Source organism: Gasterosteus aculeatus, chromosome 12 (genome assembly GCF_964276395.1).
Source record: "Gasterosteus aculeatus chromosome 12, fGasAcu3.hap1.1, whole genome shotgun sequence".
Lineage (NCBI taxonomy): Eukaryota > Metazoa > Chordata > Actinopteri > Perciformes > Gasterosteidae > Gasterosteus > Gasterosteus aculeatus.
Window position 1 is genome coordinate 21,145,911 of NC_135700.1, and position 24,731 is coordinate 21,170,641.

The 24,731-nt window shown below is 49.9% G+C and overlaps 1 protein-coding gene across 39 annotated transcripts in view; it reads left to right on the top strand.

Annotated features, from left to right (window-relative positions):
* Positions 1-24,731, top strand: part of neo1a (neogenin 1a) — a 110,898-nt gene that overhangs the window by 63,197 nt on the left and 22,970 nt on the right. For all 39 annotated transcript variants that reach the window (XM_078085694.1, XM_078085704.1, XM_078085703.1 and 36 more), the window contains 3 exons: positions 3,971-4,107; positions 12,237-12,391; positions 13,109-13,229. In XM_078085694.1, the coding sequence (XP_077941820.1) occupies positions 3,971-4,107; positions 12,237-12,391; positions 13,109-13,229 (413 nt within the window). The remainder of the gene's footprint in view (positions 1-3,970; positions 4,108-12,236; positions 12,392-13,108; positions 13,230-24,731) is intronic.

Sequence of the window (24,731 nt, forward strand, 5' to 3'; positions counted from 1 at the left end):
TTCACAGCTGCCGTCATTGAATCCAAACCCACCTGACCACGTGCTGCAGCCCTCTGCTCGCGTCACAATGTTTTAAATGTGCAGCAGGGCAACTGAACCGTTCATTCTGCCAGAGCTGCAAAGCCATCAACGTTAACGGCCTACGAGTTTCACCCGCCTCCCTCCTCGGAGTGACTATTAGTGAGGTTAATGGCAAAATGTCCGCCTCCCGCTGAACTCTTTCTCATCCCTGCGACCGCGGCAGCGCTCCGTGTGCGTTTCCGATGTCCTCGGTTGGCACGGACTCAGCCGACGGATGCAACAGTTCCTGGTGTCAAAGCCGTTTCTCCGTTGCACTCGCCTGAGATGTATTGAAATGCGTTTCTAATATTTTAAATCAAAACCCTACAAACGCCACCTAAAGTCCAGCACAACATCTACTGCGACCTTTTAAATCCACATCAAAATGGATGTCTGGGCTTTGTATTGATTTTTACACGTTACAAAGTGTTTTAAAAGAACCTTTTAAGAGTCAAACCCACGTGCGCGTCAATAGAAACTCTTCTGCTCCACATGTTGCCCGCATGGAGGGGGGGGGGGTGTTGGCATGTACAGCGCAGCGTGTGACCAGCACACGGCATTCTCTCTGGGACGCAGGAGGCCCATATGGTCCCCATTCTGCAGAGGAAGTCTCATTTCTTCAGCGCCGGTCGAGTGATGGGCGGCCGCAGCAGAGCGCGTTCGGGGAGCGGAGTGGTTTTGCCGGCATGTGGGGCCGAGAGAAAACCAGACAAGCAACGGGAAGCCTTCCCTTTAGTGTGTCTGTCAGTCTGCATCACGCACACACACGCACACACACCGGCTCTCCTCAAAGAGCGCTTCCTGTCATAGCGGCCATTGTTTTGTCGATGCATTCTTGTCATAATGTTGTGCTTATTGTCATGCAGCAATGGAGGATAAGAGGATTACTTTGGCCATTTGCTGAATCGTCAGTTGCATTTTTTCATCCCTTCCAAGAAAAAGCGACTGGTGCGATTTGGCTCTAGAAGCATCGTCGCTTCAAAGAGAACCGACAATAGGCGGTTTTAACTGGACCCGCACATTGTCTTCCACAGCGTGGAAGGACTCACCTGCAGGCTTTACTGAGGTCGCTTTTCCCAGAAAGGATGTCGATGTTTGTCCCATTCAAGCGCCTTATAATCCGATGGAGGGCTCACCCGGCCCTCCGCTGCTATCTAAAGGTGTTCACATAGTCTAACGTGCACTAATCAAACGATCGGTTTACAAAGAGTCGAAAAGAAAAAGCAAATAAAGTCGGGTACGCTAGAGCTGCGTTTGTCTCGGGGGGCGTTGCCGTTTTCCAGCAGAGGGAAACAGGAAGTCACTTGAGACGCCTCAGCCGCTGGCACCAGCTTTAATCTCACCTTAATTCAAAATGCAATCATTTATTTCCTTTGGAAGGAGGCCGTCCTCCCAAGCTCATATCCTCATAACAGTTATGCAATGACTGGGGGGGGTCAAGTTGTGTACAGAGACCCAGAGGGCCCACTCCATCCATCCGTTGTCGGAGTCGCCGCTCGACGTGCCGAATGTGTTCTCAGGCTGCACAGCAGACCTGTAACGATGTGAAAGGTTGTAGCTGCTGGAATATGAATTAATACAAGAAAAACAAGGCCAATTAGCAGCAGCGCTCCGTGTCCGGCTGACACACTCGCCCTGTAATCTCCCCGCAGCGTGTGTGCATCGGCTGTTTTTCAACAGGACAGAAGGGACGGTGTTCTTCGCGGCTCTTTTGTAGGCGAAATGCAGATAACGTGCTTTTAATTAGAGCCTCATGCCTCACCGAGGACCCGCAGCCCACGCACAAGATATCCTTCCCCTCCTGGCCTCCCTTATGAAGACCACAAACGCTCCCTCGCGACCAGGCGCCTTCGGGCCCATTCGGCTCGGACCGGTGGTTTGACGCGTGCCGCATGTTCCTCCTTGCAAGTAGGACAGAGAGAGAGAGACGCCACGAGGCACTGAAAGGCCTGAGGAGTGTGAATCATTCCACCGATGGCCGTCACCACCAACACGGCCACGTCTTTCCGGGGAAATTATCATTCAGAAAAAGGATTTGACGCGCGGGGCCTCTGTCAGCAGCCCTCCTGTGGTTCTGCGTAATCTTTGGTCGCAGAGAAAAAACAGCTGCTGTCTTATTTTCCCCCTCTAACTCGTGTTAAAGAGGCTTTTGTTGAATGGGATCTCTGCCTCGAGAGCGGTAGAAATCTTCAACTTCAAGGCAGCATCCGCAGCTTCGATCTGCATTGTTGCACAGTGGACGTCATCGGAATGGGGATTTTGATTGCCGGCTTTTTAAAATGTCGCTGACGCTTTTTTTTCCAATGTGGCCGACCTCTGCTTCAATGGACGGCAATGCGCCAAACCTGCATCGGCCACTAACCTCTCACAGCACAGCGGCGTTCATAACATCTGTGTCAACCAGTTTTCTGCTTGAGCGTCTTTAGGCTCACGTCGCTGCTGCCGTCCGGGACGAAAATGTATGAAAACTGCACAAAGCTAATGGCTAATTGCATTTTAAGTTTTTAGCATACACCCTTTTGCACCCCTGGTTTCGTTCGCTACTATGTGGCTCGTGCGGTCAATGGTCGCTTTCTTCGCACTCTTGGAGGGAAACAGAAATTTTCGGCGACAGCAGGTTGAGCGCCACTCCAACGCTCCGCACGCAGACTGGCAGATGGCCTCGGAGGCCGAGGCTGCCAGGATACGGAGCTCGTCGTGGGGGGGGGGGGGGGAGCGAGAGCCTGGGCGGAAGCCCGAGCTAGTCAGCGGTTTGTTCACACTAAATCAACCTGCGGAGTAGAGTTTGTTCCCCCCCCCCCCGTGCTGTCTTTACCTCTGCGTGTGTCCTCGGCCCACAGCCGGCCGATAGCTCCGCGCTCGCCGAGCCGCCGCCGTCCCTCCACGCGGCACCGCGCCGCTTTCTCTCTGAATGCAGAGTTCTCAGAGAGCCGCCTCCTTCGCTCTCGGCCTCCCCGCTCTGCTCCCGTGGTTGTTGATGCAGGCCGGAGCTCAGCGACGGGGCCGCTTCCCTCCGGGCCTGTTGGGGGGGGGGGGGGGGGGGGGGGCGAAAAAAATCTAGTTCGAAATGAAACGGAGGAGGGTCACTGGTTCAAAAAGAGGCTGCACGAATAGATGTGTGGTTACATTTTGGGATCGGACGTGAAATAGGAGTGATAAATATTTACGATGGATGACGTCTCTGGAATGCGTGACCCTGCTGGCGCTCTCGGCCGCTCGCTCAGTCCTCCTCTGCCACGGTTCGTCTCTTAGGCATGAATTCATGCATTTCAGAGCGATTGAGCGGAGGGACGAAAGGCGGAAACGGCATCGGGAGAAGATAAAAGTCGACTTGTCAAGGGTATGAACCTGGCAAAACTCCACGATCCCGTCTCCTCCGTGTGATTGGCTGCGTTAATCGGCGGCTGACGGAGGCAAACGGCGCCTTTGGTGGGGCGATGTCACTTTGTACGGTGCAAACTGCAGCACAGGCTGTAGCCCCGGTGTCACTTGGTACATTTACTCTTTGAAAGCATTCGTTTGCGTCACAAGATCTCCGGATTGTAGCGCCGTCAGTAAAGCTTCTCTGTTTAGACAAATCGTTCCATTTTCAGGACATCAGACCGATTTTAAGGTCTTTGATTCAGGGGTTGGTGAGCGGTGACAGATGTGGACTCGTCCTCAGGCTATTTAGGTATACGTGGACCTCAACAGAACCTTTACATTTCAGTCACTCAGCCAGAAGTGGCCTGTAATTACATCCTTTTTTTACATATTTCATAAGTGTGGTTTTTAAGAAGATGTTGAGGTCTCTTGCATATGATGCTGATGGTGTTGCACGTGGCGAAGCCCTAAAAGGTCACCGATGCACGGACGACTTGACTCACTTTCTCCCCTTTCTCCCCCTCGACCTCCCCTCCTCCTGTACCAGCGAGGGCCGCGTGGAGCTGCTGGGCGGAGGCAGCCTGCAGATCTCCAACCTGACGGAGGAGGACGCCGGCGTCTACACCTGCGCGGCGGACAGCGGCAACGCCACCGTCGAAGCCCAGGCCCAACTCACCATGCAAGGTAGCCTCGCGCACCCCCACGGCGTCTGTCCGCTCAGTGTCGGCGAAATGGCGATGAATTGGGAACAAGGGCTGAAATGAAAGCAGCGGCTGGAGGATCAGCGAGGAGCGATGGCGAGCGACGCGTCATGCAGAGTCCGAGTGCGGCGGCGGAGCGCCGAAAGCAGTCGATGGCGGTCTCATTTCATCTGATTGTGTTTGGGGATGAGCTTATTTTAAATGCCTTTTAGGAGGCATTCACAGAACTCTCGTTTTGCCCTGCAAATAGAGAGAGATGCAGCTTACAGATCCAGAATCATCACAAAGGAGGATTTAAATAGTAAACAAAATAATCAGCCTTGTTTTCATGCTCCGTGTTACATTTCAGCGTAAAGGAAGAATTTAGTTGTTTTCCTGTGTAACAACAAATGATCTGTTTTTGAGCTTCAGGTGAAACTCATGTTTGTTCTAATTTTAGGCCGATTCCGTGAGAAACAAAGCCCCGGTGCTGATTCTTTACTGTTTATCACTCAAAATTGAGTTGAGTTGCAATTTGAAATTCTGGACATACTCATTTTAAGACATGTTTCTTTATCGGCTTTAATTATCACTCCTTCGGAAGCAACAGCTGCTGCGTCCCCAGTGAACGCTGACTAATCTTCACTTTCCAAGTGCTACTTTGAAAGTAAGAACCTCATTTGTGCACGACTGCTCCAAAATACACAAACGCCGTCGGTGCCGTGGTGTCGTTCCCAAAAGCACAAAAACAACACGGCGATGCGGCCCAATTATTCCGTACGCGGCCCCCCCCCCCCCCCCCCCCGGGCCTCATGCCGTGACGATAAGCGAGCCGCGCGGAGCCTCTAACAAGGATTATTTGTCTTCATGCGAGCTGCTGTGCTGCCCAACCTGTGAATCAGCAAACGCAAGTGGCGTTGAATCACAGCGTCCTCCCTGAGTTACCTGCAGCTGGGGTTATAAATCAGAGGAACATAAATGAAGCACGCTTTATGTTGCAAATTAAAACTGCGGCATTGCACGACAACGCTTTCGAAGCCAAACGCAGCCGAGCAAACCGCCCCGATGCTCCAATTGTTTTTTGTTTTTTCTTCTCGAGAAAGTGTGACGTCCCTTTCGCTGGTCGAGAGTTGAGCTTTGTTCAACTTTGCCCAGCCGTCCAATCACAGAGGAGGGGCGGGACAGGTACCACAAAGAGCAACGGTCACATCCTACAGGTAGCAGAACAGGGATTAAAACGTGAATAAAATAGATGTGTACAGTAGTTATTAAAAAAAAGTTTTAAACAATGCAAAATAACATAAGTAGCTGCGACGTCGTGCTGGTGGGGAAAACACCTTGTGTGCTTTTCCCAGGTGAAGCAAGTCCACAGGATTTGGTGCAAGATGACTTAAGAATAGGGGGATGGGGGGGGGGGGGGGCCTCGAGACTCAATCCCCTCCCACTCCCCTGCTGTGACTCCGTCTCCTTTTCCTCCACCTAATCCCTGCCCCCCTTCATCACCCCTCCACCGCGCTTTCATCACTTCCCGTCGCTCGCAGCCGACAGTCGTCAAGCGGCGATGTCAAATCGGATCGGCTCACAGGTGGACGTCGCGCTTCACTCGTTTTAAGTCCGCCCCCCGACGCCCCCTCCCCAGCCTTCACCTCCAATGTGACGAAATTGCAGAGGATTCGATTGACCAGCTCTCTCTGAATATTTTTGAGAGACATCCATCATCGTAACGCGATAAAACAGTTTGATTAAATCCCGCGCCGTCGACTCACGGGGGGGGGGAGGGGGGGGCCTAAATCACATTTGCCTCGCCCTGAACCATAAAGACGGCACATTGTGGCATTGATTCGCTCACTTGACAACAGACGTGACACTTGAAAGGTCAATTGATCCCCTCAAGACCCCTCACGCAAATCAGAGTGCGGGACGGATCCATACGAGCATCCCAACACCTCACGGGGGCCTCCGGTGCCGCGGTAACCACGACAACCGGCGTGTTCACCTGCTAAGGGAACGTTGAGAGGTTCACACCTGCAGGTAGCTCGAGGGGGGGGGTCAGCAGGTTAGACTCCTCAGATATGCACGCAGTCTACACGCCTGTATTCGCTACGCGTGCTCGGTCTCTGCTGTTGTTCAGAGGTTGAAACGGCCTCGGCGGCACGTTCACACCTGCGGTCTCACCGCTTTAATCGACGCGCTTCGGTAACTTGTGCCGTTTATGTGGTTTTAAAAAGGTTGTTCTACCAACAACCGGTTAAAGGCGTCGGGGGGGGCTCGTGGAAGATGGGGCAGAAGGATTCTCAGGCACTCAGAAATTAAATGATCAAATTATTGAGTAAATCGTTGAGAAAGCCAAACATGCCTCTTTACCACTTGAGGGCTTTGTTGTCTTCCTGTTTATAATAAATCAGGCTTGTTAGCAAAAAAAAAAACAGCTCGGTGCCCCGAACAACTAACATAACACACGATAAAAGTACCGCTTACTACCAAAAGGCCGGCGCGTCAGAAGGGGCCGAGCCGCTCTTTGCAATGTGAAACTGGAAAACAGGAGATTGTGTGGGCGCCGAAATAAGCGGCGGGGACCCGCAGAGCAGCGCGTCCTTTCTTTTATTATTAAATCTAATCAAAGGGGCCTGTATGATGAAGAGATTACAGCCGCTAACGTGTAAACTCAAACCCAATCCGACATTGCAGTGAGGCGACGGTAGAACTCCGTCCGCCCTCCACGTGTCATTTAGGATTGCTTGATGCGCGTTTGTGTGTGTGCGTGTACGCGTGTGTGTGTGTGTGTGTGTGTGTGTGTGTGTGTTCAATGTGACTCCGCTGTGACGCCTGCGGGAGGATAAACGAGCCCAGAGGAGGCAGCAGCTTTTGATTATGGTCTCGCATGACGGGGGCACCACCCACAGCTGGACTGTTAGTGAGTGAGTGAGTGTGTGTGTGTGTGTGTGTGTGTGTGTGTGTGTGTGTGTGTGTGTGTGTGTGTGTGTGTGTGTGTGTGTGTGTGTGTGTGTGTGTGTGTGTGTGTGTGTGTGTGTGTGTGTGTGTGTGTGTGTGTGTGTGTGTGTGTGTGTGTGTTTGCAGCACCGAAATAGTCTCTCCACAAACATGTATGCTTCCCCTTTTTATGACCTCAGCGGCCCTCCTCTATCGAGGCCTCGTGCTATCGTGTCATCAACTTGATTGTTCTTTGTGCAGCGCTGACATGCAGGAAATCAACGCCCCCCCCCCGTTAAATGTCCTCCCTCTACGTGGCGAGGATTTATAACCACAGACGGGAGGAGGGTTTTCATGCCAGTTACACAAATGGCCTTAAAAAAAAAAAACTAGATGTGTCACTTCGAACTTCTTCTTTTCTCTTCTTCACTCATTGATTCTACATCATCTCTACGTAAAGAGCGAAGAAGAACCTGCGACGCGTCAGAGGAAAATGCGGTGGAGAGGCTGTTTTTCTTGTCTGAATTGTGTTCAGTTGTTTTTAATGGCGCGTGGAAGAATTAGAGACGGGATAAAGATCTGCTGGATATTTTGGTTCTGTTTTTTTAGTTTTCCTCCCCACCTGCAGCGTCACAGAGGAGGGACATCCCGTCCAAAACATACGAAGGGAACTTTCCGCGCAGCTATTAAAGGGACGCCAGCCTCTCGAGGCTCGCACGCCTTTTCCCTTTTCCAAAGGTGTCTCTGCACGCTTCCCACGGACGCCCTCTCTTTGGTCTGCTTTCATCTGCTGTCTGTGTCATACAGGCCACAGCGACATGATGGAGTGCTGTGTGTGTGTGTGTGTGTGTGTGTGTGTGTGTGTGTGTGTGTCCCGTGGTGATTCCACCCACTAAGTCGGTGTGACCTGGCTCATCTGGCTCATAGCTGCAGGGCGGGCAGACTTGTTCTGTTGGGTCGGAGCTGCTGAAGCCGTTTAGTGAGGGATTAACACATTTTCTTATAAACGCTTTGGCGTAAACGTCCCACTTTAAGAGCTTTTATTTTGACGCAGCCAATCGAGGACGCGTTGGTAGCTCCCGTGAGTGTCGGGAAGGATGTTGTTGCAGCGATTGTTCTAAATATACTCATTTACTTTACAAAAACCTAAGTATCCAAACTGTTTCTCCATCGGCAAACAAAGCTGCTTCTTGGAACTGTAAAACATCTTCTCCTATTTGGAGAATGCATAAGCTTTATTTGATGAAAAACAGTCATTTAGCGTTAGATGCAGTGATTGATACAGCAGATTACAATAACAAGAGCGAGCTGTGGTCGCCGTGTGCAGCGGAAGCACCGTCGACCAAACCACCGAGAGGGCTTTGTGTCAGCGTTTCAGGGACGAGCTCTGCTTCCACTCGACTCCTCAAGTCAACAAACGCAGCCGGAGATTGAACTCCGCCTCCCGCAGGACGCCGCGCTCCCCTGGATGACCGAGGAGAGAACAAACACCGAGCTGCTTGCATTCCTCGCTGCTGAAGCTTGTTTGTTTTGAGCGGGATTAGGAGCAGAGCTGTTATCTTTGGAAGTGCAGGATGGGTAATTACCGCAGTGCGACTCCCACTTGCCCGCAGAGTTAAAGCCCGACGGCCCCCCCGAGAGCAATTGTTCGACCTCGCGAAGCTACCTGGGCTCAGGACAAGCGGAGGGAGAAGGAAAATCAGCGGAGGGCCGCTGGGCTCCAGATGTTATGAGCATTTATTCCTCCAGCCGCAGAATGTCTCCCACTTCCTGCTGCTTTCTGCTCGATATTTCACCACTTTGCGTCGGCTCCTCATCGCGCCCCGCTCGTCGGCGTGTCCCGGGCGGCTGGGGGGGGGGCTTTGGGTAAAGTGATCCGCCCGGAATCCCTCCAGGAATCCTACGTGGGGGTTTTGTTTTAACAAGCTCACTGTGAGACACACTCGCATGACCTTTACGTGGCCCTCTTTCAGTAGTTCACTGGAGTCGGTGTAAGTCGTTGATGCTCCTTTTACTAAGCTGCAGGCCGGAGACGCAACACCAGCCCTCCAAGCACTGGCATTGGAATTTTTTCGGCTGCTCTCCCACTTTTAAAATTGTTTTTATCTCTCTCTCTCTCTCTCTCTCTCTCTTGCCGTTCCTTTGTTTTGTCTCTGTTGGATTCCCTTTTCATTAGAGAGTATTATTTATGTTCCAATGAATACAAGTCGGCCTGTGTGGACGCATTCCAGCTCATGGAGTTGTGTGTTTTTGTAGGTGTGATTGTAAGAAAACGTGGCCTTGGTGTGTTTATGTGACATCACACTATTTTCTGGTTTTTCATTTATCACTTTTTTCATCGGCATCATTTGTCAGTCAGATGAGGAGCGTGGCAGTGCGCGGTAGGCTAAGACCGCTGTCAATCAAGCAAGTAGGCATGCGATGAACGTGCACATATTTCCTGAATGTGTCACATGAAATAATTTCTACATACCTTTTTGAGTTCCTTTCACATTATTGACAAGGTTCTTCGTGCTATTTGCTTATTTTTGAGAAAGAAGTTTCCAATTTTTGTTCACAGGAGCGTCGGGGATGTTTGAGTTGACCAACAGCTGCAGTTGGTTGCTGATGTCTGCACCCATCATCTGACATGACACACACACACACACACACACACACACAAACCACCGCTCTGTTAAGTCCTGAAAGCTTCTTCCACCCCATCGCTCAAGCAGCACCACTATATTTAGGCATTTCTACTCATTGCTCCGTCCAATAGGTTCCAAATGTCTAATCGGCTTTTAGATAAATGGTGCATGTCTGCTCCGATGGGGAGAGGGAGGGGGAGGCCGAAGATGGAGAGATAAACCGGGAGTTATAGAAGGACTAAGTTGGGCAGAAAAAAAATAGAGAAAAAGAGAGAGAGGGAGAGAGAGGGGGGGGGGTGGTGGGGGGTACCTGTCAACAGCAAACCTCACCGCGGGGCCCTGCACACTCTCTCACACACACACACACACTCTCTGTTCTTTCAAAGGCATTGCAATGTATTGCAAAACCTCGTGGTCGTGCAGAGATTGAAACAGCATGGACGTACGGAGGCATATGTTGGCACGCGTGAGCAGGCACGTGAACACGCACATCGCACATCGAGCCGTCGGCCTGAAGCAAATACATTGTGTGCAGCGTATAGTACTGGTACGCAGACATGTTTGGGTTTATTCACATGCACACACACAAACACAGGTTTCCTAACACGGTCTCCCTGACGCTCCAAAGTAAACCAAGCATCCCACCTGCCTCTGTTGCAAAACTACTACAGGCAAATATCCAGGAGACGCCACACTGAAACGCATTATTCACAGTTCACACATCTTGCTGCAGGGGACACCAGTGTACACACACACACACACACACACAGAGGGGTGATGGGTGTCTTGACGATCATTCAGTGATCCAGTCCACAGGCCTCGTTTCTACCCTCGGCCCAGTCGTCGATATTCTCCCCGGCAGCTGGACGCTCATTAAGGGAAAGCTTCAATAATCTCGATCTGGTGGTCGGAGTTTGACTTGTTCTGCTTCCTCGTGCGATGGGATTGTAAGACTGTCATTCTGCGGCAGAGAGACTCCTACTCGCGGGTTACATCGTTGGATACGTTTCATTTGTGAAAGTTTGAGATTTTTTCATTTTCTACTCCAAGCACATGCTTTTATGAAAATGTGTTTCTCAAAATAAGTTTTGACAATCTTGGAGAATCTTTTGACAATGTGGAGCTGACAATGAGCGGTTGAGCCCACTGTAGGAGGGTATAAATATAGCAAGCGAGGCAACTTGATGAGGAAAGTGACAGGTCTCTGTTTTGTCTGCACAATAGCAGCGCAAGAATTCACATTTCCAATATTTAAACAAATGTGGAGCTCAAAACGTCTCTATGATTTATTATATTTTAATGCAGCGAATTTCTAAAGCCGCATCTACGTTTGACTTTTGTTTTTTATGGTTTATCTCTGCAGAAACCATTAACATACAAAACAGTCCATCACTTCATCGTCTCAGTTTGCAATTTAAAGCTGTAGGTTAAAGATTAAAGCCACTGCTGTTTTCCCAGAGTACACCGCGGCGGCCTCTTGCTTCTTAGATGAGCAAACATTGGGACAATTGCTCGCCGCTATCTCTTTTAGTGTGACTTCCCCCGAGTTCTGCTCCTTTGTACTAAACAGGAGGGCAGAGTGCACGTTAGGAAAACACCGTCCTGTCGCTGGCCAGCTGACTATTGTTGCTGAACTGTTTATAGTGTACATTAGTGCCTGTTGCATTTTAACCACAAAGAACTAATATGGAAGCGTCCGTCCTCTCGCTGTTTGGAACCTTGAATGAATGCTAATCAGCTCACCAGCCATTTCGCGCTGAAGTAAATTAGCCGCTGCTGCACCGAGCATGTGAGGGGGACTTGACCCCACAACCTGCGACTCAGCCGAGTCCCCCCCCCCCACCAACGCTGCTAATCTCCAATCAGCCCAATGCGAAATGCCAGCGTGCAGATGCTAATAAGCGGCTATCACAGCGCCCAGTGGCCCGGCGGCGAGGCTCCACCGTACAGTAATTCAAACTGTGGTCGGCGGGGTCGCCCGCTTATCAGAGAAGGCACAGAGGCGGCAACGCCTGCACACACACACACACACACACACACGTCATCTCCTCACACACACATGCAGTCCAATTATAGAGCGAGGACGAGGCCCGGGCCCGGCGCTCCCGCTGACCTTGTTCTGGGACAGATTGATGAGGCGCTGTATCACCCCAGCGGATCAAATAACTCCTTTCTGGCCCTCATTAGAGGGACCAAAGGAGATCTGCAAGTGCTCCGCTCAGCCAGCGCGGCACGCTGGCACACGGCACTGGTACCTGAGTGGCTGTTTTTATTCTTATTTTTTATGAAGAACCGAGGTTATTGAACCGTAATATCAAATCTCCCGGAAAGGTCGCAGTCGTGTGAAGGGTACAGCGGAATAATTGGATAAGTTGTTGTGAGGTAGGTGCTGTTTGTTGTCCTTTCCAGCCTCTCTTAGCTGTGAATTCAAAGGGGAGGCATGACATCACTTGGACTGATTCCTTTGCCGAGTGAAATGTGCTCGGTTAGTTTTAACAAATTGGCTTTGCTTTAAAAGTGTTTAGTCAATTTGATTTATTTTTTTTAATCCCCTTTTCTCGTCTGGTTCCCACAGTTCCTCCTCGGTTTGTCAAGCGGCCGGACAACATCTATGCCTACGAGTCCATGGACATCGTCTTCGAGTGCGAGGTGTCGGGGTCGCCGGCTCCCACCGTCAAATGGGTCAAGAACGGAGATGCCGTCATCCCCAGTGACTACTTCAAAATAATTGTGAGTTTACCTTTCCACCTTTTTTTTTATTTGCTTTGACGTCATTGTTATCAAGAATTATACTAGTTTATAAGAGTCTAAAGTGAGTCCCGGGGTGTACTTTATTTATTTAAGCTCTAATAAGGTACTCGAGCCACTACTTTATGGTCTAATAATGTTACAGTTTGAGGGTGGTGTTAGGCGCGATAACCCTCGGACTGTAACATTATTATATATTTGAGATATATAGCTGCCTTTCAGCACAAAATAGTTGTAGCCACAATACGTTGTGCATTTTGCATTTTAGTAGCCGAGAGAAAATAGTCCCCGTACGTGTGTCTGTTGCTGTGCAACAGAGAAACACCATTGGAAACATCGCGTCTGTTAGCAACGAGATCGACGTGAATTTGTTGTCTCCTTGCAAGATCTCGCACCATCTCATCCATTCACATCGCTCATGACGTCCACCTGAGTTGTCCGGTCCTGAAAGCTCGCTTTGCCCTGAAAACGATCATTTGCGGCATTTTCTGTCATTTTTTTGAGCTAAAAACTGATATGACAACTAACGGTCGCGCAAAGTACACTCATTAGAATACTTTATTGAGCCATAATAACATTATTTGACAATAAAGTACAGCCTCTCGTACCTTCATAGCTTCATTGGAGCTTGGGTGCAAATGCTACTTAATGCTAATAACCGCTCGTATTTCTTCTTTTCCCCCGCTTCCTGTTGTGTAGAAGGAGCACAACCTGCAGGTTCTGGGTCTGGTCAAGTCGGACGAGGGCTTCTATCAGTGCCTCGCGGAGAACGACGCGGGCAACATCCAGTCCAGCGCGCAGCTCGTCATCTTAGACCACGGTGAGCCTCTCACAACGGCGCTTCAGTGACCGAATCCGATCGGTCGGCGTATCTGTGGATTTTACCACGACGGACATGAGCTGCTGGCTTAACAGCTGTGGGTGCTAATGATATCCACGTTCAACCCTTTGGTTGTAAAAACAGTTGTAGATACTTTGTTGATGAGAATGCCCAAAAGGACATACAAATAGTCAATCAGTAGCCTAAAATGAAGAAGAACAGTTAATGTAAATAAAGCAAACGAACAAAGATCATTGTAATTACAACCTGGCACCAGTTCCACTTATCGTGAGTCTTTGCTCCGGGGACAAAAGAGCCGCTATCATTTCCTGTAATTTCTCCCACGAGGTGCGTCATCAGCCGGCTCGCTGCCTCAGGGGCCCTTCAGGAGGCGTTGAAACAGGAGGTGTCATCAATCATGACATCCAGCCGACTGATCCACGGGGAAATGTGTTGCTACTACTCTCAGTTGTTGCCGTCGTCCTCTTTTTTTTCGTCTGTCCAAGGCCATTCCAATCGAAGTTTTACCTCCGGTGATATTATCTTATCTCATAACAGCCGCACCTCTCATGAATCAGTCGTTGTAGTTCGGAAGCCTTCCAAACTATGGCATTTGTCTTGGTGATTGGTGCAATATAAGGAGAAAAATATAAAATTATATAATATATATATACATGCAATAAAGGAGGTTATAAACGGGTAAGATACATGTGTATAGAGATGAAGTATGTGCATATATTTCCAGTGGTGAGAAACTACTGTGCAAATGTCCTGGGGAGGGAGCGAGTGGGGACGCCAGAGGCTGTGCACATCTGGAGGCGTGTGTGGTGAACGGTGAAATGAAGCCACTGGGACCTCGTTAGACCAGAGGTGACTCTTAAGGGAGCAGGAATGTATCTGTGGCGCTTGGTTCGCTCGCGGTCCGTTTCCACATCTGCCCGATGCACACGTGCGGAGAGGAAAGCTGCGCCGCGCGGCGCTCCGATGCGGCGTCCTTGGATTTGCGAAGGAGCCGAGCGGCACCTCGTTCCTGCGTGGCTGCAGAGTAGTCGCTGCTGTTGGCCAGTGCATTTCCCTTTAAAGCCAGAGGAGAGGATCGAGTGCTGAGTGCATAAAACAACATAAGCAGACGCAGAGCGCAGCGGCCAGGGACACCGAACAACTTTTAATCCGTGGGAAATGATTTTAAAATCCTAGTTCTGGAGGTAATTTTGTCTCATTACATGTAATCATTGGAGAAAATGTAAAACAACTTTGGTTTGATATCATTGGCTCAGTCATAATGATAATCGTCTAACCCACCGGGCTTTCCCACAAAGCAACACATTTAAGATGGAGATGCGCCAAGAGAACAATTTCACTGAAACGCGTAATCTGAATGAAACGAGGAGAAGGATGAAGGAACAATAAAACGTCACTATGAATGAAGGAAACATCCCAATACAAAAAAAACAAATACCATATTTCTGTCTTTACGACGCTTTATTATTGACTCAACGCAACACTTTTGGTGGGGAAGATGAAATGTAATCAAGCGTGAATTTCCCTCCACCCCAAACAGGTGGCTAATGGATTAGCGTAGCAGTGTCCAGCCCCCCCCCCCCCCCTCCCTTGCTCTCCCAGCTGTGTCACCAACTCTGATTGGAGGACAGTAAGTCCGAAATAATGAGCCTGCAGCTCTTTGTGTCTCTGTGACACCGGGACACACACACACGATTCGGCCGCTTCTCTCTTCTTTTCTCTTTTTTGCTCGAGTTGAAGCCAAATGGGATGAATTACTGCGGCAGCTGGCCTCCTGCACGGCTCTCCCCTGACCGGGGGCTTTGACCAAATTAATCTCTGTATAATCCAAGAACATCACACGTGGAGTTGTGTGTACCTCTCTCCTCCTCGCAGTGATACTTAATGCAGGCGCACTCACCACCCGAGCGGTTTCAAATTTCCTGCTTATTCGTCAGTTTATTATCCAGTTGTCCTCCGGGTCTCAGAGGATGGATCCAGAAGACGAAGTCGAAGTCGCGTTGATGCTGTTTATTCCCCCCATAAATTATTGACGCCTTGCGCTCGTACAGACGCGTCCGCTGCGGCGTCGCCGCGTCAAAGTCATTTCGCATCACACAGGTGTGATCGATGAGAATGTGTTTGCAGCCTTTTTATTTTATTTTTTTAATAAGCCGGGCTTTGTGATGTGAGTCCATGCCGGGTTGTACTGCTCACACACAGAACAATGTAAATATGAGTGTACAGCCAAAAGTGTGTTTTTTTACAGGATATAAAGTGTATTCCACTTCAGAGGCGCAGGTGCTATCTTTATGCTAAGCTAACCTACGTACGCTCCTACAGCCACCTGCCACCTTTTCTCCCCGTCTCCTCTCACTTTCTGTCTCCCCAGTCTTCCCCCAGCCGCCTGCTCTCTGTGATAATCCAACACCCCCTCCCCTTTCCCCCTCGCCTGGGTCAGGAAACCCGCTCACACCTTTCAGGCTCGGATCGCCACCTTGAAACAGGGCCAGAGAGACCCCAACCCCCCCCCAACCGCCCCGTCTGTCAGTCGGCTGCCTTGCTGTCGGGGAGATAAGCCAGGGACTTGCCACGGGGATAGAGTTGTCTTCACCCAACAGGGGAATCAATGTGGGGGGGGGGGGGTGAAGTGCAACAATATTCATTAGTCGTCTTGATCTCTCTCGACGCTGCGGTTCAACCAAAAGTCACGGCCTTTAGCTGCGTCTGCACATCTAAAACCCTTAAACTGTGTTTTATGTGGGGGGGGGGGGGGGGGTGATAGAGGTCATAAACAGGGCTGGCTGATTGCAGTCTCGAACAGTTTTCCTGGACATTCCAGCGTGTGCATTAAGGGTCGGCTAGTTGCAGACAGATGTGAGTAAACGGGAGCGCAAATGCTGAAAGTGGACCTCATTACGCCGTCTGCTGCGGCCCCGTAGGCCTCTCTCAATGTCCACGGGGAAAGCGCCTCGTTCCGACGGCGTCTTTTCACAGTGCTGTGGCTTTGTGTAGTTGTGCTGCCGGGTCAGCAGTATGCTGTCCTGTTAAAACTACGTCTAGCGTTGTATTACTAGTGTCGCTGCACAGTAGCAAGATCAACATCTCTTGGACATCAGTTGGATCACGGAAACACAATTTACGAATGGAAAGTCAACCTGTAGCTGCCTTTTTAAAGGTGTCTGATTACATCCAGCCAACCTGTGCAGGAACTGGAATCAATAAAGCAGAGTAAATATTATACCGGTAATGAGGTTTTATTTAATTCTCTGTGCATTTTCCCGTGTTCTCTTTACTGAACTATAAATAGAATGGCTTACAGCTGTCATGACGAGTCCACGCACGCAGCGTCAATGTTTGCCACCTTAGAACGCGCTGTGAAAGGGATCATGGGGGAGGTTGTTCCGCTACGGAGGATGTGCTATTTCAGGGATCGTAGTCACATGTCATGCATGGACAGAGTGCGGCAACGATTTTGCGGCCTTCTGCAGGCAGACGATTACGCGGCGCGTTTACGTGATACTGCAGCAGGCGTCAATTACAGCTCGGAGAGGAAACGGGCCCCGCTTCTTTGGGCTTTGAAGTCGTGCACGCCTAGACAAAGCCCTCCTTTTATATAATTGTCATCCTGCCACATGCAGCACCGGGTCTACGACTGTGCCTGGAGTTGCATATGGTGGCAACTACAATGTGAGCCCATCTCTTAAAGATGCAGAGCAGACAGACGAATATATTTTCGAGGGTAACTGTCGGTCTAGAAGTGGAGCGCTGCATATAGCGTTTACATTTCCCGATAATAACCAGAATAGAAAAGCCCCTGCATATTTTTCAACATTGTGTACACTCATTTTAACAACCTTTAGTAAAAAGCCCACTTGTCCGAAAACGCCGTTTTACAGCTAAAAGCTTTAAGCACCTACATTTATATTGTAATATGAAAACGGCATATGGATCTGCATTTAACATTTGCAAACAAAAGAGAAGTGAATGCCTTTGCAGTTTGCTCTTAAGTGCATGTTTTTTTTTAACCTTCTCCTGTTTGCATAAATGGAAGAGATGCGCTGCCATTTGCATCTGATTGCTTATTGTGGCTCCTTCCATATGGCTTCAAAATATGGAAATACTTCCTTGTCTGTGTTTGTCTCTCCTCTGCATCCCGACCCCCCCCCCTCTCCCCCCGTATGTGAATCCCTTTTGATATTTTGCCTCCTAGTGCCCAAGCCAAGTACTTCACCGGTGAGCCGCAAACAAGCTTCCTTGGGTTTGCGAGCTCTGAGCCGCCGTGACGCGATCGTCAATTGCATTGCGCCGCACGAAAGGGAGACATTTCACTGTGTGTTTTGCCCACTTCAGGTAAAATATAACCCAATCGAAATAAATAAATAAAAATAAACCGATGCTGGCCGGTGTGCAAACACTGCTTCGCTGCTGGCTGTTATTCGGGCTCATGGCCAAAAAAGAGAAAGTACAACACTGCATTTCTGATGCAAACGTATTTATTCGAGCTCTTGAAAATGAAACAGGGAGGCATCCCGTCACTCCTTCCACATCTCTCTTTCCCCCTCCCCTTCTCTGCTTCCCTCCCCCCCCCCCCTTTATTGAGCCGCGCTGCCATTAGTCGTCTCTCAGACCTGCGGCAGCAGACAGAAGAGTCCCGTCCTCCCCTCAGAGGTGCCACAACCCCCCCCCCTCTCACTGAGAGACGGAGGTGCGTAATCGAGCGCTCGCGTTGTCTTGCAGGTTGCGCCCCCCCCTCCCCCCTTCCCCCCTCCATCACGCCGTGTACTCGCGTGTGCAGGCATCACCAGCTCTGGCACGATGAACTGGCATGTGAGCCGTCCCCGAAAGCTGCAGCTGGACAGATAGTGGGAGGCTTTGTTTATACAGCGTAACTTCATTAGTGAATCCATTGATCGCGGGCAGACTCGACTACCAGACGTCCCCGTGAAATGACACGGACACCAGGAGTCTCTCTCAGTCTTTGCGGATGGAAATAACCAGGAGCACCGGCTTTGTCACGGCCTTTGATCTGGGCCAAGACGGTTAACACCTAATGAGGATTAGGCGCCGGGAGTGAGGAAACCCCCCCCCCACACACAAGTTTTATTTAGATGTCAATAACGCACAAATGAAGTGGAAGTTCAATGCGGCCCGTGAGGACAAAGTAATCCGAGAGCCCTGTGTTCTGTCAGTGTACCGTCACAAACCGTGGACGACTCTAGAGGGATGATTTTTTCCAAACAGAACTGGCACGGCAGCCTTTAAAGTAGGAGGGGTCTCCCAGTCCCGCTGTACTGTAGCTGCTTCACTTCATTATGAATCCACATCATTTCAAATGTAACCGGATCACCAACAAACAACAGAGAAACGCTTCCCGTCATGGAGGCAAAGGCGCATTTGTGTGCCAGACGAGCCGCAGACGGGGGGGGGGCGGGACCCTTCCTCTTCATCCCCACCATCGTCACCACCTTATTCCCTCGCCAACTCAATAAGTGAGAACAGGCCTTTAAAAGAGCCCGAACCCTCCACCCGCACTCCATCCGAGCGAAAAAGCCCCGGCCCACTTCGGGGAATACGGCGCTCTCCACCAACGTGCCGGAAAGGGGGGTCACGGCCGGGCCAGCGGGAGCGTGAGTGTGTGATGCTGCGAGCGTGTTTACTGTTGGCACCGACCGTCTGCATCGGCGAGGGGGGGGGGGTCAAACAGCACCCTGCAGGGCTGCCACTCCAACCACCCGTGTGATGTCCCGTCTCTGGTCTGATTCGGGGTGTGGTTCGATTTTACGATTGCAATTTCCCAGAGTCGACCTGGCGCCGTAATGAGCGCTCAACCCCCCCCCTGCCCCCGCAGAGCGGGGGAGAGAGAGAGAGAGAGGAGTCTGTTGTTGGCACCGAGCGCGAGCGATAAAAACTGCCAACCGGGGGGACGGAGTCGCCTCCAAGAAAGTCGTTCAAACATCAATTAACAGCGAAAGTAGCTGTTGTTCAGCAGCTCGGCGCTCGGCGCCTGTAGCTGCAGCCTGTGTCGTGCACGGCGGGTGCTGTTATAATAATGAGCACCTTAATCTCCACCCGCAGCCTTGAGAAGCGTCTTTTTTTGGTGGGATTTTGTTGATTAAACAAACATGATAATATTGTTGTTTCATTTGGAACCTTGTCGGGTTTTTTTTTTTTTTTTCTTCTTCTTTTTTTAATAAATGCTTGGGATCATGAAAAGAGAATGTGAAATCAGGGGGCTTTTGACGGAGAATATTAATCACATGCAAATGTGAATATATTCCACTAAAACTCTGCCTCGGAGCGGAATATATTGAAATTCAAATTGAGGTGATAAAAAAAAAAAAAAAAATGTGCACACAGTGTCTTAACTGAAACATACACGCGCGCACACACGCACGCACCGCGTTAGTGAAAGTGATTAGTGAATGTGTGCCCGCCCCCCCCGGGGCTGATCAGAGGGATTGTAGCCTAAATTGATTGTGAGGAGGTGAAATCAGCCTCCACCAAATAGCAGTTTATTGGAGCGCCGATGTCTAAGTAAGTGTTTGTGTTGTGGCTCCGTCTCTCTGCGTGTGTGTGTGTGTGTACTAGGTGAGGCTGATCTTTTCCGTGGGTTGTATTTACTCGGCTGTGGTGGAAACCTTCCCTCATTTATAAATGTTCTGTCGTTCCCAGTGTCTATTTTTTGCTCCTGTTTTGTTTTTTGTTTTTTTCAGTTAAAAGGTTAAGAAGTAGCTTTCGGTCGCTGCGGTTTCCTGAAGGGTCGGTCTGGGTATCAACACCAGTTTTAGGCCTCGCTGTCTGCGTCCGTCTACTCTCTTTCTTATTTCGCACCATGACACACTCAGGATGCCGGTCTCGTCTCGTGTTTACTGGACGTCCCTCCAGGTGCGAAAAATTGGAGGAACCGCATGGCACAAAAACATCACTTTCCTTTCACACCCTTCCCCTTAGCTGCAGGGGGCCTGACCCCTGTGAGCGGCGCCGCTGGAGCTTTTATGCACTTCCCCCCTCCTCCATTTTCCCTCCCTCGCGCCGCCCTCCCATTTTTTCCGTGAGCTAAAAGTAGAACAGAGAGCAGCATCACAGCGGGCCGGCGGCGCCCTCTCGGTGGGTCGGACCGAGGGAGGCGGCTCTGTCCGTGCAGTTGGAGCCTGATTAGCTGCCTGTTTGTTAGCGCGTCTCCTGAGAGGGGGGGGGGGCTGGTGCAGCTGCTCCCACTTCTGCAAACATCCTATTTGACCTTTTCGGCCCTCTCCTGCTTGTTCTGCTGCACTCACTTTATACACAAGGCGTTGCAAGGGCCTGTACACACACACACACACACACACACACACACACACACACACACACACACACACACACACACGCGCGCGCGTGGCTACAGAGAGCGTTCTCTGACATGAATGACTTCATCCCGGCTGCTCGCTCTGTTCCCCTGGAAAGGTTGACTCGTACCCGTGTACCTCCGAGGTGTTACGGCGTCGTGGGCGGCGGCGGCGGGACGCTCGGGAGACGCGCGTTGATCCCGAGCGTCCTCGCTTCGTTTTCCCAGACAGCACGCGGAGCACGTGATGCAGATCTGTGCAAGCGGGAAGGGAGGAGGTGGTAGAGGGAGGGGGTACATGTGTTTGATGGTGAAGGGACGCTGTACGTACACTCGGCGGATGATTAATTATTGATGCCCCCGACCCCATTCAATTACTGCCGCCTTTTAGGAAGAAAAGGCTGGTTGGTTTTCCCCTCATTTTGAGATCCGCTGCTCCCATAATGCATTTGACATTGAGCAGATTCCCACACAGTAAATAGCTGAGCACAAAACATCCTACAGCATCGCCACATGGCATCCAGGAGGCCTGTGGAGACCTCCGATCGGTCCTCCTCCCAATGAGGACATTTGTTCAATTTTTGGAAAATAAATAAGAAGGTGATTCGTTCCCCAGGAACGTGCCATAGTTTCAGTAAGTTTGACCGCTGCGTCCAAGAAAGTGATGAGGAGGAATGTGGAAGATGCTGTTTGACGTTTTTGGAGAATCGGATAAGAGACAGAAAAGCGGGTGATTATGTGGGCGCGAGTTGGAGCACCACGTCTCTTGGAGCCCTTGTGAGGTTTTGATCTGCACTTTAATCCTGACGCTCTCTGAGTATCAAAAGGAAAACCAACCCCACAGACCTGATACTGAGATGATCACGTGCTCACCACACAGGAACCAGGAAAAGGTCCAAACACTCCTCACGTGGAATACAAGCACAGGAACATTTGCAGGGATTTAGTTATTTGGCCTTGTGCACAAAGCACTTCAATCCCTTTTTTTCGGGGGGGGGGGGGGGGGGGGGGGGGGGTGACTCACACTTCTATCTAGCGTTAAGAACCGAGTTCATTATTCCTCTCGACAACTTGGTCGAGAGGAATCTTGAGAGAAGAAAAGAAAAGCAAGCTGCTCGGTCGGCCTCTCGCTCTTCTCTCCTCAACGCTCACTTAGTCTTCCCTTTGTTTGTCTCGCTCGGTTTCCTTCCTCGTGGGAGCTTCTCAGACTCTTTTTTTTGGGGGGTCTGGCTTTTATTTCCAGCCTTATGTTGAAAGGGGAGAAAAGCCGCCATGTTGTCACTCGCACTCCCTCGACCCGGTAGCGGGCCGTGAGCTCCGTGCTGGATCCGCCTCCCATGCGGTCGTCCTTTACCGAACCACATTAGACGCGGCGTGTTTGTCTTTGTTCTGACGATGGAGAAGCCACCAAAGGATTTAACGCTAAAAGTTACCAGGCTTCAATCCGAATTTTTCACCCGGGAGACAAAGGGCCTCGTCTTCCAGCGAGATATTTTAAATGAATGCTTTTTCTGTGCATCTCTTTTCCTGACTGTTGTGTGTACTTGTTTCCCAGATTTATTATGCAGATCCAGAGTAACCTTCCTCATTAAGCCTTAATGCCAGCCATTCATTGCCTCTGGCACAGAGACTAATGGCACAATTAATCAGCTATGAATAGAGGCAGTGGGAGGCTGACGCCTCCTTACAGTAACAGTTAGTGGCTCAAGGTACAAGACGGATTGTCAGGACGCGCAAAAAAACGTCGACACGTCAGTTGCATACAGCAGTAGATGGAATCTACGTGTGGTTCATCATTCGCTCATCCCAGAATTCCTCAGCAGGCACCGGACACACTTTGAATGCAGCATTATTCCCACTTGAGTATTTGCTGCGTACAAAGTCTCAAAAAGATTATGTCATATGTTTTTTTTCCCCCCAAATCGTCAACCAGCGGTGGCTCAACTCCAGACGAGGCGAAGCTGACCGAGATGAGACGTGTTTTGGACACGTGGGATCCTGTTCTGTTTCCGTGGTTGCACATCTCAAACGGTTGTGTCATTTGAATGGAAGAAAAGGGGCTTTAGAGGGAAATCTGGATATTTGCTGAGGACGGGCCGTCTGTGCGGTAGACCTTTGTTTGTCTTCTCTGTGAAGTGGAGCACAGCCTGAGGTTGTCGAGTAGCAGTCAGGCCCTTCAGTGCTTCCTAACTAAGTGGGTGACAGTTAATTCTTGGATAGCTGTCTTCCCCCTCGGGGATTTAAACTAATTATTGCAGCCTTTCTTCAGTTTAATTTTTACGGAATCCTTTTGCAGAACTCGTATGGAGCCTCAACTTTAAATCAGCAGGCAGTTCCATGTGGATTGGACTCTTACCAATCTGCTTGGGGATTACTGAAATTAGTCAACTAATCTACGACGGGTGGAAGCCCCATTTGTTTGGTCCTTTTTAATAATTCTTTATGCAAACTAACTTATTTCCCAAAAAAAAAACTATGAACACATCTGTAATGTAGTGGCGCTTTTGGGTGATTCTTTGTGGGGAAACTCTGCTTCACAGATCAATAAGTTCACAATTTTACCAAAAAGGTCAAAGGTTTCCTTATTCAAAGGAAGGGAGGAGTTGTCTGAAATTCATAAATCTTCCCCTTGTGTCGGTTTTATCCAATGACGATGGGTGAGCCTGCTCGTGGTTAAGTGGCAATCCCTTTGCTGTGTGTGTGTGTGTGTGTGTGTGTGTGTGTGTGTGTGTGTGAGAGAGACACCACAGCCTTGTGCTTTTCTGTCTTTTGTATCGGTCATTTACGCTGCAGTCAGAGAGCTTTAGGATGACGATTTGTTTCCCTCCGTTTTTAGTAAATTGGCTTTGAAATGAAGGCGTTGAGGTCGAAGTGTTGACTTCCAGCCTAGAGGCTGTTGGAGGTTGTTGACATCCAGCTTGGTGGAGGCGGGGATTTCAGTCCCCATTTAAACATTACGCGGACGACGCGGCAGACTCATCAGTCACCGGACCGCAATCCATCGCAGTCTTATTTGCTGTTGACCAGACTGAAGGCAAAAAGAACAGCAAAGTGAGCCGGGAGTGAAGACATCGAGTATCTGCTAATCTCAGAGCTCCAGCTTCAGACCCAGAAATCGACTTCAGCCGCCGCACCCTGCGTGTGATGAATTGATTTTTCCTTCTTTTTTTTTTAAAAATTGGTGTCAAATAATCCGAAATGAACGATTGCAATCAGCACTTTAACCTCATAAATCATTGTTTCATTTCAAATCCAAGAGCAAACACAACTTTCCAATACAAAGGCTGAGTGTATTTGGTGCGCACGCACACACACACACACACACGATAGCACTGCGGCTTTCGTTTGAAGCTACAAAGTGTGTGCAGATGCATGTTGATCCCAGTGGGAGACGAGCAGACCGAATAACAGAAAATCCCTGCAGCCACAAAAGTCAATGAACTGGGGAATTTGATATGTAAACAAATATTAAAGCCAGCTTCGCGGTCGTCCCGCACGCCAAGACGGACAGATGCGCATGCCAGCAGCTGCTTTGTATTTCACAACAATTCCCTCCAGCAATAACACACCGTTTGCACACTGCGCCGCGTCGTCCCTTTGCCCTCCAGTCGGCTCACGTGACCCGCCCACGGACACGCGGACACGCGGACTGACGCTGTGGTTTTGTGGAGAGCAGCTCTCGCTCGGTTCGTTCCACCGAAGAAGACTGAAAAAAGAAGCAGCAACCGCCGAGTGAAGTCACAGACATTTCTGTGGTTGAGCCGAAGGAATGTGACGGCCGAAAGTAACAAAAAAGGAAAACGGAAAGCATCTCCTGCTTCTGTGTGTTTTTTACTTTAGTTTTAAACGTAGGAATGTTTTTGTCTTTGGCGAATGAAAAGCAATTGAATTCCGCAAACACGGTTTCTGGTGTGCACAAAGTCTCCCTCCGTCTTGTTTTAGAGTAAAAGCGTCAATCATTTGTAATTAAAAATGATTGCTGGGAGGGCCGTCTGTGAAATGAAATCTGTTCCGCCACCGTCTACATCAGAGCGCTGTGTGTAGATCTGCATGTGTAGTCCCCTCGTATTGTGCTTCTAATCGTGTAGTACAAGTGTTATATTTCTGTGGTTCCTCGTCACGTTAAAAGGCTTTTTTCGTTACGTTGTTGTTATTTTGTTTTTTCTTCTTTTTTT